At 40.3% G+C, this 12,318-nt stretch overlaps 1 protein-coding gene across 4 annotated transcripts in view; it reads left to right on the top strand.

Moving 5' to 3' along the window:
- The window catches only part of acot7 (acyl-CoA thioesterase 7), a 57,923-nt gene that overhangs the window by 8,936 nt on the left and 36,669 nt on the right, over positions 1–12,318 (top strand). For 2 of the 4 annotated variants that reach the window (XM_034209008.1, XM_034209005.1), the window contains exons 4-7: positions 9,765–9,856; positions 10,020–10,134; positions 10,709–10,723; positions 10,823–10,909. In XM_034209008.1, the coding sequence (XP_034064899.1) occupies positions 9,765–9,856; positions 10,020–10,134; positions 10,709–10,723; positions 10,823–10,909 (309 nt within the window). The remainder of the gene's footprint in view (positions 1–9,764; positions 9,857–10,019; positions 10,135–10,708; positions 10,724–10,822; positions 10,910–12,318) is intronic. The other 2 variants (XM_034209009.1, XM_034209006.1) reach the window with 1 other exon arrangement.

The following is a 12,318-nucleotide window of genomic DNA, read 5'->3' as shown; positions in this document are numbered from 1 at the left end:
GTGGCTTGGAAGCATACTGGCTTCGTTTCTGAAGGAAGTGACTTGGAAGTACGCGACTACCAAGCCAGCATCCTCGCGATTGAGAAACGGCCACAATTTCAAGCATACTACGTCATCGAGTTCCGCCGAAGGACTGTTCCAATGTCCAGCATTATGGAGTCAGATTTGGGTCAATATTCTAGCGCGTAAAACAAGCTACTCACGAGCGGAAAATGTGCTTTTACACGCGCATAAAATGACCCTCGCGTGCAGATTAAACCCCCGCGAGAGGCTATGCGCTCGCTCGCGAGAGGCTATGCGCTCGCTCGCGAGAGGCTATGCGCTCGCTCGCGAGAGGCTATGCGCTCGCTCGCGAGAGGCTATGCGCTCGCTCGCGAGAGGCTATGCGCTCGCTCGCGAGAGGCTATGCGCTCGCTCGCGAGAGGCTATGCGCTCGCTCGCGAGAGGCTATGCGCTCGCTCGCGAGAGGCTATGCGCTCGCTCGCGAGAGAGACAGCCCTCTTGCTCGCTCGCGGGAGTGTCAGCCTCGCGGAGTCTGTCTACGCGCGTGAAAAGTTTCTGGCACTTTGGGGCGGAGCCACTGGACTTTGATTGACAGCTGCAAGGAAGCCCGGAGTTGCCAGGTTTGATAAAGGCCTGAACTACCAAGAGCCGAGGAGTGACAGCTGCAAGATCAGTTGGACGAGATTGAATGGTAAAGTTGTCCATAAAAAACTATTATATTCGTAAAGTGTACAGCTAATTTTATATAAAACAATATATTTTTGAGTGGGCTGTATCTGTCGAAAACTGCTGTCTGCTGTATGCACCTCCCTTACGAAATGAACTATAAATGAATTATAGTATTACTATATACTATAAGATTATTGAATTATTGAACTATTTTATTACTATAGTTTTTTCTGTAGTGCCATTTTACTAGCTATAGTAGCTCTATAATATTTCAATAGTAATACTATGTATCTAGATCTTTGTAGTATTCCTATATTATTTTAAATAGTATAACTATAGTATAATATATAGTGTTTCTGTAGTTGTTTTTTGAACACACTATAGAATACTCCTATAGTAATAGTATGATGTTGTCATAATGAATGCATATTATTATTATAGTGTTTACTATAGTGTTTGTAAAAGTATTACGCTCCTAGAATTAATGTGTAATTTTTTTTATATCAAATTAATTTATATATATTAGCTGTACACTTTACGAATATAATAGTTTTTTATGGACAACTTTACCATTCAGTCTCGTCCAACTGATCTTGCAGCTGTCACTCCTCGGCTCTTGGTAGTTCAGGCATTTATCAAACCTGGCAACTCCGGGCTTCCTGGCAGCTGTCAATCAAAGTCCAGTGGCTCCGCCCCAAAGTGTCAGAAACTTTTCATGCGCGCGTAGACAGACTCCGCGAGCGAGTGAGGCTGACACTCCCGCGAGTGAGCAAGAGCGCATAGGTTTAATCTGCGCGCGGGGGTCATTTCATGCATGTGTAAATGCACATTTTCCACTCGTGAGTAGCTTGTTTTGCGCGCTAGAATATTGACCCAAATCTGACTCCATAAGCATACTTGGAATTCTACCGAGGCCAGCGTACTTCGTAGCGAGAAATTTCGAGGCTGCACATGTGTAGACTCCACGGTCTTAAAATCCCCACAATGCATTGCGCACGGACCAATTTCCAAATCTTTGGCAGAAATCGCGCTCCATTTACGGCGGGGCCTCGCATATTAAGATTAGTGCACATTAAATGCACACTATGTACACATAAAGCATATATTGTGCAGAATACATAGATTGTGCCCCCTCAAAACAAACACACACACACACACACACACACACACACACACACACACACACACACACACACACACACACACACACACACACACACACACACACACACACACACACACCAGAGTCCCTTGAGTGAAGACGTAGGGAGGATCACATTGGGCTGACCTAGCGCTATCTGTGAACCTGTAAATGCCAGTGGCAGCAGTGATGCACAGCCTGTCTGTAACCACCATGTGATGTGCTGACCGTACACTGTAACTGATTTAATTCATGTAAAGCAGTACAGATGATTACTGATTAAGACAAACAAGCACATTATATCATGTTGATGTTGATGTGAGTTAGTTTTAGTAGCAAACATAGAGTTTCTTGATGGGGAAACTTGCTTGTGTGTTTGTTTTCTTTTTTTTAATGGACTTTGTAGTTTGGAGATCATTTGGCATCAGAACAACCTGTCTATCTTGAAGAGAGACAGGATGAGGGAGTGAGACAGAGAGACGGATGTGAGAACGGAGCCGGACAGACATATTGATGGGGAAAACAATAGTCGATTGGGCAACAGGTTGGATTGGGAGTAAAAGAGGAAGAAAGAGTGAAACTAGGAAAGAGACAGAAAGAAGGATGAAGGAAAGGAGGTGTGAGAAACCAAAGAAGTATCCCCTAGACAGCCGTTGCCCTAGCAACAAGCTTGTACTGGTTGGTTGGCTGGTTGCTGGGCTGGAAGCAGGTTGATGGAGGCGGAGGAAGCGATATGAAATGACAGGTGGAGAGCAGCGATCATACATACAGGCATCAGCACGGACAGCCCGCTACAGCACAGGGCCGCTCGGGAAGGACCCAGAGGAGGGGAGATCAGGAAGAGAGAGCTGGACAGAAAACAGTCAGAGTTTGGTTTGTTGCACATAACAGGCTTTATGGTTAATTGATCCAGGGTTTATTCCCATGTTCTATATTGTTTCATAAAATGGGCAAAAACACTTCCAAAAAAAGTCTGTCTTGTCATTCATTAATTTCCCAAGATATACTGATTCACTTGTACAAAATGTCAGATATGTGCATATTAAGAAGCATATTTTACCTTATTTTTATTAACTGACAAACATTCTCACCATATTAGCATTTTATGTAAAGGTGGTTGTAGATTATACAATACAGCTTTATTTGTAAAGCACTGTAAAACCTCCAGACCAAAGTGCTGTACAGGCAAATGAATAAAATACAAAAGTCAAACAGCTCAGTTCACAAACCATAAAATAAATTATAAGAAAAATAAAAAGGTAAAAAATAAAATAAACAAGAATAAAACAAATAAATACATTCTTTATCAAAACAGAAAGTGATGCAGCCTCATTCTCAGGTCCACAATTCAGTCGTATCTTTCTGTTCATTTTGAGTACTTCTCATAGTTAGGAAGTCTAAGTGTAGTTCAGTGTCAGGGCAGTGTGGGAGTAGCGGATGAGCGTAGCTTCAGCTCAAGTCGAGAGAGGGCGTAGGTGAGTTCCTCTGGGACAGCAGACTGGAGGCTGCAAGCGCCAAACAAAACATCTGTCCAAATGACCTATGTTAACTCCATTATAAACACAAATATTAAACATCTATCCCAATCTGGGAAATAACAGATTTAAATTATATTTTCCAGTTTAGTGTAGGGGGGGCGGATACAGTTTATGACAGAAATACAGCTCGTACATTAAAAGGAGATTCTGAGAAGGTGCAGCTTGGTGGTCTATTAGGTCACAGCTATAGGAAGTAGGTCATTGGTGTGTGTGTGTTTGAATTGATACAGCTGCTATCCAGGTTAGGTTATATCTGTGTGTTTTCTTCCATTTTGTGTGGTGCACATTTGTGACATAGTATGTAAATGCACAGTGGGTGCATCTGTACTGTATACTTGCATGTGTTTGCATGGGTATGTGTGTGAGATTTCATCAGTGTTTGGCCCTTTAAAAGGTTCCTGCGGGGCTGAGGGGGAGGAGAAGATAACGGGAGCAGACATTATTTGCTTCTGTCATGTCGGGTTAGCGTCAGGCCTCACACACTGTGGCCCAGTCAGACACGGACGCCAAGTGGGTGTACCTGCACACATGTACAGACACACACACATGCGGTTGTGTAGGGATGACCTGCGTGCATGTACAGCCTGAAATGCATACATATTCTGCATATAAAAAGTCACACACCTACATGTTCTCACACCCACACAGACGCACACTAAACACACACACTTCCCTTCTTTCTAAAAACAACTCTCATATTGAGGCAGGTTTTTATACGTTCATGGCTTCATGTTTTCCCAGGCAAAACATCGATAGATGGCTTGGACAGGAACACAGAAGTGGGAATGTTATGGTTTGTTTGCAGACTTGCACAAGTGATTTATATTTTAATGCACCTTGTGTAAATTAGAAGGTCTGCATTTGTGCAGCCATGCATATTTACAACTTTACGTAATAAACCCTGCATGCTGTGTATACTGCAACACTATGTTGATTACGCTCTGTGTGCATGAATCTTTGTGTTTATGCATTCATGTTTATTTCACGTGTGTGTGTGTGTGTTGGGGGAGGAGGCAAGCACCAGGTTCTACAGTCAGTCAGGCAGCATCTTGTCAGGCAGGCCTCAGTCACAGCCCCCCAGGGGAAGGCTGCCTACTGTGGGCACGAGCCGTGATGATTGTACCCGCTGGGGGGATTGCACATGCGCACTTTAATACACACAGACCCGCACACATGGCACTCACAGATTTGCATGTTACCATGTATGTACAAACCTGCGTATAAATATACATTAATACCTGGCAAACTGCAGAGGTAATAATGCTTGTATTGCATTTGCATTCAGGAAGCATTTGCATAAACACACACACACACACACACACACACACACACACACACACACACACACACACACACACACACACACACACACACACACACACACACATACATATACAGAGCTGAGAGCAATGCATTGTGGGTTGAGGCTTAAAATATGCATGACAGTTCCTAATATGACCCTGGTGGGTCACACAACTGCATATACCAGAGAGTGCTACGTGTACATAGAGACACAGTAATATTGTTCTGGTTTAATATTATGGTCATGTATTACTCAATTTCCCCATTAATAACCCCCACAGCAGGATAAATAGGATGTGTAATGTTATGATGATGATCTATAAAAAATGTATTGGAACATTTAATAAATGATAACTATAATCTATGAATTAAGATAACATACTGGAAGACCTTTAACAATTACAAATGAGGCGGGTTTGACTTTTAGAGCACAGAACAATTTCCTGAGGGCATGACTGATGTCTGTAACACGACAGACAACACTGCAACAGATTAAAGGTCATTTGAGTACAACAGGAAATTGTGTTTATGTAGAATCACTCGGTAATCCTTCAAATGTCGCACAAATATGCTGTAAAGCTTACAACAAGTATTGGATATTCCTTTTCAGTCTATAAATTCTCCTTCCCAAAACTCCACTCCTGGCATGATTCAATCTCTTCATGTCAGGCTGTGAGATCCCACAGTGAGTATGTAGTGTAGTTGAAAGTAATGGAGTCTTGGCTCAGCACAATGGAAAATCTGTGGTTTTGATCAAGAAGATCAAGCACTAAACGGTCCTCACTGCACTGTCTCGGATCCCGGGACATAGTGTTCAGGAAGGAGAAAAGAAAACAAGGGACGCTTTTTTCTTCTCAGAAGAAAAATGAAGGGTAGTAGGCAATAGTCAAGGGGGAGAGGGGAGGGGTGTAACATTGTAACACGGCGATAAAGCAAGTGAAACGGCTTAAGGTATAATACATAGAGGAGGGAAAAGTGGACAGAAAGAGACTGTGGGGAAGGAGAAGTTATAAAGAGGAATAGATCAACAAGAACATATTAATAAACTTAGCAGAGTTCAGACTGGAATTGGGGGCTGTTTAAAGGACAGATAATGTGCATTTAATACATTTCCAGAATGGTATGAAGTAGTGATTGATGCCTACACTTAGATGAAAGAGGATTGGATGATGCATAAGTTGTGCTGGATATGTTTCTCCCACTTAAGCGCCCATGTGAACACTCAAATCAGTACCCAACAATGCTCTGATTCTAATTAAATATGACGGTGCATAGTGTTTGGGAATTCTGCTATCCATCATAAAAAAGCAGAGTATGTCTGTGCTGTGTCTCTGGTTGCTTGACTGGTGATGTTTGTGTTTTAATAAAAACCTGAGTTGCTGGATGTTTGTCCCGTAATGAGACGGATATTGAAGGACTGGCTGTGGTTTGCACTGTGTGTTTTATTACAACGTATGCTTAAGTACTGTCTGACATTATACTCCTGTAAAATCCACAAAGTGATGTTGATTGTATAGGCTTGTCGTCTATAATATCCCGCTGGTCACAGGAAATTGTCTTCTATACGTTTATGCACTCAAGGCACTGCTGTACCAATGCAACATGCACTTAAACATTTCTTTTTAAATGTGTGCCATTTGTCTTAGCTTTCATCATAGCTTCCCTTTTAGATTCTTTGTAAAGCTGCTACCAAATGAACTTGAAAAACCACGTACAAAGTCACTGCGCAAAAAAGCATTTTTATTGCATCCAAAACCTTTCTATTCACTAATTTATTAATGCTAACTAACTAAGCCAGCTGTCCCTCCTGCTGGTTGAAGCCTCTCCTTTTTTGACAGAATTAATTTTTTATCACATAGAAACCAACGCATACAATATACCCGTTTCTCTGTGTTGATCCAATGTTCCCACAGCTATTTTAAAACAGAAACTACATGAATGAGATGACTTAACCTGTCCTAGTAGCCTTTCTCTCAACACAATGTGGATACTGCACACAAGATGAGGAATAAGATGTGCTTTAAGTACTGTGAAGGAAAAAAGGGTACATTCAAAACAATAACATGGTCAAACATTGACATTGTCTTCATTTGATGCAGAGGGATTTAGAATTCTAAGCCGGGTCCCTCGTTACATGCTGGTCAAAAAGGTCGTCAGTCGGACTGGGAATGCTTCTTAGTCGTCCGGTTCATTCCAGTGTATGAACTCTCTCCTCCTCCTCTTCCTCCCTCCATGCTAAACACTTAGAAGGTCCAGCAGGAGCTAATAATAGACTGGAGTCACTCTGTCTTGGTAAAGTCAAGGATATGTAAATATGCCTTTCTGCTGTGGGCAGCTTCCTGGTTGCTGGCAAGGGCGGGAGCCAATGAGAGAGGGAGGAGGAGAGAAGCACGGTCGGCATGGAAACGCGGCCTGGTTGTCTGCACGGTTTTAACTCTGGTGTAAAATGCAAATGTTATTACCCAAGAGTAGCCTGCCATAAGCCTCTGCTCCCACTCTCTTCTTTTAACTTCACATGTCCTCCTCTAAAGTCCCGCCTGTTTTACTGCTGATCACACAGTAGTGTCAAAATTCTATTTATTTATGAGATGTGCTATTTTTATATCAATGTAAATGCAGTGCAAATGTATACAGCTTTAAGTTTGTATCTATTTAGTTAAAGTTAGTATAGTAAAAATATGGGCAATGCAAAAATCTTCTGTAGGATCATATCATGAATCTGATCCTATAAATATTAATTAATATAAATTAATCTGCATGTAAGCATTATCCTTAACGAGACACACCCACCCACACAACTCATCAGTTGTTGCACATTAATAGCTTGTAACAATATAAGACAGTGATTTCATTTGAACCTGCTGGCCACAGTGCACTCTTTAATCTGTGCCTCCCTTGTGGGCCATAACAACACAACCTCAAAATAGCCCCCCACTCTCTCTCCCTGTTAGCGAGTTAAGAGAAAAAAGTGTAAGCAGAAAAGAACAGATATTGCTATGGCAACCTCTCCGCCTGATTGCTATGAGATGTGATTTCCACAAGTTTTGTCCTCTGATCTTCTGGGTCTTTACTTCCTGTGTGAAGGCAGAGCTAATGCCTCCAACCAACACAACCTTTCATGTACTATATGGAGGCATATGGAAATATCAGACCATATGTCTATTCTCGGAAAGAGGCATAATTTCATTTCATTTCAAACCTTTATTTAACGAGATTGGTCCCATTGAGATCATAGATCTCTTTTTCAAGGGAGACCTGCAGCATATAGGTTCCACATGAAACATAAAACAATAAAGAACATCATACATTATATTTACAGGATACATTTACATAGTTATAGACATTTACAAGTGCCCATAGTATCAACGAGCATTTCATTTAGCCTAGCTTTAAAAACATGCAGAGGAATGAGATTGCTCAGTTTAAATTGTAGCTGTAGATTGTTCCAAGCAAGTGGCGCTGCGCACATAAAAGCTGTCTTACCTAAGACAGTCCTTGCTCTTGGCACATCTAACAATACTACATCATGCATCTCAGACAATAGCTGCTTGCAACTCTCTGTGTTATCAGAGAGCAGATATAATACGGGAGTTTACCCAACAAAGCTTTATAAATAAACGTGTACCAATGACTGAGCCTCCGTACAGTAAGTGATGGCAGACCTGCCTTGGAATACAGGGTACAGTGATGAGTAAGTGCTTTACAATTTGTGACAAATCTCAGTGCGCTGTGATAGGCGGCATCTAACTTGTTCAGGCAATAGGCAGGTGCATTCATATACAACAAATCACCATAGTCCAGCACAGGTAAAAAGGTCACAGTGACTAGCCTTTTCCTGGCTTCAAATGAGAAACAGGACTTGTTTCTGAAAAAGAAACCTAGTCTAACCCTCAGCTTTTTAAGCAGGTTATTGACATGAAGTTTAAAAGTAAGACAATCATCAAGCCAGATACCTAGGTATTTATAACAGGTAACCACTTCAAGTACTTGTCCTTGCATAGTAACAATATCCAAAGCAGTGTCTGTAGTCTTTTTAGCTTTAGAAAAGAGCATTACCTTAGTTTTATCAACATTTAAAAGAAGCTTAAGCTCAGCGAGCTGAGTCTGAATAATGTTAAAAACAGCCTGTAATTTAACACCAGCCTCCTTAATGGAGGGACCTGCACAGTACATCACGGTATCGTCCGCATACAAATGTAAAGTAGCTTCAGGCATACATATTTTTCAGCCATTGATGATGAAGAGGCTTTTATTCAGGGCTTCACAAGAAAGGATAATATAAGGAATGAGCGGTTGACATTTTTCCAAGATATACTACATTTTATAAAACAATAAAACAAGTTTAAAAAAGGAAAGTACATTATTAAAGCATTATTTACTGCCCTTAAGAACTTTATTTTTACCAAAAGTCAATAACTTTGACCCATTGAATAAAGAAAATTGTAATTTTTTTGTGGATGACCTACAGATAGAAGTCAGATATTATAGAAATGACTCAATCCAAAATGTTCATTGTTCATACAAACCATTTCAATCATCACAGAAAACAACAACTCACTAACCAGAACATTGTGTGTCTGTATATTTTAGCAGTTGACACATTATAGGGACACATCATTGTGTCAGCTGCCAAAGAAAATTATTTTCAGCAAGATTTTAGAGAGCGAGTTGCCATTGTATTTCATCCATTTTATAATGACAACATGAAAACGCAGAAAGTTCGGGATTGGGGGATTATTCTAAACCTTGCGCTAACCGAGGAAGCGCGTCTAGTGAATGTTAGCTTGTGTTCTGAATAAACATGACTGACTCTCTCTGAACAAAGTCTTCATTTGTCTTCTGCTTCTTTGTCCGCAGAAGAAAGACTAATCTTCAGCGGCGCTACCCGATTTGTTAAAAACTGGATAGGCTTTTATTGGGCTGTTAATAAAAGTGTTTTGACAACAGCATTTCAAAGCAGTTTGTGCCATTATTACTTGATTTAAATGTCAGCCCAACTGGTTTCTTATTGGTTTATTGTCACTTGACAATGGTGTGTTGTTTTATTTGTGGGAAGAATTAGTAACATTCCTTACTGAAATTTTTTTAAACATTTCAACCTGTGATTGCAGGCGTCAAAAAGCTGGCTAACAAGGCGGCGCTTTGGTATGTCCCCTGCTCTCTGAAGAATGTCGACAAGATCATGGATGTGCCGCCCATCAAGGTACGTAGAACCTTGGTTGCTCTCTTTGAGACTTCTTCTCTCCGTTTTTAACAGTCCAGTTCAGTTGTCTTGAATATCAATAAACATTAATTAAATTCAGAGACAAGTATTTGAGTGGTTGTGTCCACCTGTGCACATATTCATGTATTTACTTTGTCTGTAGTACGCCAGTGTAGAACAAGAGGAGCTGGGCAGGAAGCGCTACGGGGCTCAGAAGATGGAGAGACAGGAGACGAAAGCGAGGATTGAAGATATGGTGCCACCTCCATCCAACCCAGGTAACCTCCTACACTAAAGGCCTCTAAACAAATCCTGAAATGCAGTTACCATCAACTTAAATCTGAGCTGTACATAATGCTCTTGCTGTCATGTGGACAGATAGACATCCCAAATATTAGCTTCATCTTACGATTGACACTAGTGTTGTTGAAATTCTATAACACCATCACTTAACCTCGAGGCTGTGTTCAGATCTATTCAGGCCTTAATTATTATCCGTATTGTTTTACGATTTGTGTGCAGGAGTTAAAGAAGGTATAGTGGTTGTAATAACAGGAGCTCTTTAAGCTATCATCCTGAAAAAAACCCAGTTAGTTCTGAAGCTGTTGGTGGAGATCCTCAGACAGGGTGTGTGGTATATTTCAATGAGCCTGTATGTGACATAAAAAGGGAAACCAAATCTGAACGGCTTTTTGAATTGTATGATTAGGTACAAAACCTTACCTATATTCTTGTTTCAAAGTGTGTGGGTTGGTAGGCAATCCAGATTCCCAAACTCTAAATGAATCCAATCATTGTGAAAGTAACATTGTTATCTAATTCTGTAATTTTGTCATGTTCACTCAAACGCAGAGGATCCGACAAAAGGTACGTTAATGTTCTCTGCAGGCTGCATGTCTATACAGTGTCTTTTTTAATGCAAACATGTTTTCTTCATATTGCTTTACTGTGTGCCTTTCATTGCAGGACAACACACAGTTGGTTTCAGCCAGTCCAGTCTGATCCATCTGGTGGGCCCTTCTGACTGCACCATACATAACTACGTTCATGGTGGTGAGTCAAACTGTTTCTTTAACTCGAAGGTTGAGCAAGCTTTGTCTGAGGGATTTGTGGGAAACAACACTAAATTGTTCAAGCGTATTAATAACCTTTCCAAAAAAACTGAAAACTCTTTGAGATTCCTTTACAACATGTTTAAACAAGCTAAATTCTTGAGATGAAATGGGTCAGGTACCAGTCCCATTTGATCACTTTCCTGTGTGTTGGATATGCAAGACAACATTTCAAATGTATCTACTGATGATTCCGGTTTTTTTTAACAACCAATAACATTATCCCAAATTGCATCCTAGTATAAGTCTTAAAACATTGATAAATCCCGAAACCATTTTTCATTCTTGATGTAGCCAACTCTGGGAGTTATAAATATTATCTTAGATATTTGACACAATCTGTCTTGGAGAACTCATTCTCAATCCTTACTTAAAATAAGATTGTGATTTGAATATGACCCCAGGAAACAAGCTGACCTTATTCTAAAGTAAAATAAAAGAGAGTTGTCAAACATGTATCTTCTATAAGTTTTGTTTTGTTGTTTGTTGTACAGTAAATGGTTTCCCCCAGAGAAAAGTGCAAGTCTACATTTAACTTTTCTTTGTAGAGGTCGCAGATTGACCAACCTTTTGTATCTTTTAGTGAGATAATTCACTACAGGATTGTATAAACTGTGATGTCTATGCAGGGAAACCACATACATGTGTGTGTCCCATACAGCTGATGCTGCTTCAACCACCTGAACATGTAAATGTTTCACAGCTATGTGTGTAGTTCAAAGGGAGGATTCAAATCAGTTTCATATTCCTTTGCAGATCAATGCAAATTAAAATGTTGCTTTGAGTTTTATTCAGGGTTCAAATGTACAAAATGTGTGATTGATTCAGTCCTATGAGCTGCTGACAAGCCATTTCAGAGCCCAGTGTTCTCAAGTCGCCCTCTGCCACTTATTCTCCAGTATCTGTCAGATTTCTTTGTCACTCACATACATGTGGAACAAAGAGCTCATGAGCAGCGTTATGCTTTTTGGTATTCAAGGCAGGAACACATCTGACCATACACGTCCTCGGTAGTATGGAAACACTGCAGGGGAGAGGATGAAACACAGACAGCAGAGAACTAGTGTTCATTTCGTCAGCTATTTTTTAATTTAGTCTTAGTCCTGTGTTAAATTTCCTTTTTAGTTTTAGTCATATTTAGTCACCTTCATCCTGTTTTTATTTAGTCAAGTTTTAGTCGACTAAAAGTCTGAGCATTTTAGTCTTATTTTAGTCAAAGAAAACTAATTATTTTAGTCTACTTTTTGTCAATGAAAACTGTTGAGTCTTTTTTTAGTCATCAGATAGAACATTTCAGTCAAACTAGTCTAGCCAAAACCAATAATTTGTCATTTTAGCATATATAAATAA

This window comes from Gymnodraco acuticeps, unplaced genomic scaffold (genome assembly GCF_902827175.1).
Source record: "Gymnodraco acuticeps unplaced genomic scaffold, fGymAcu1.1, whole genome shotgun sequence".
In the NCBI taxonomy this organism is placed as follows: domain Eukaryota; kingdom Metazoa; phylum Chordata; class Actinopteri; order Perciformes; family Bathydraconidae; genus Gymnodraco; species Gymnodraco acuticeps.
Note: the sequence above shows the minus strand (reverse complement) of the source record. Positions and strands in the feature narration are given on the sequence as shown.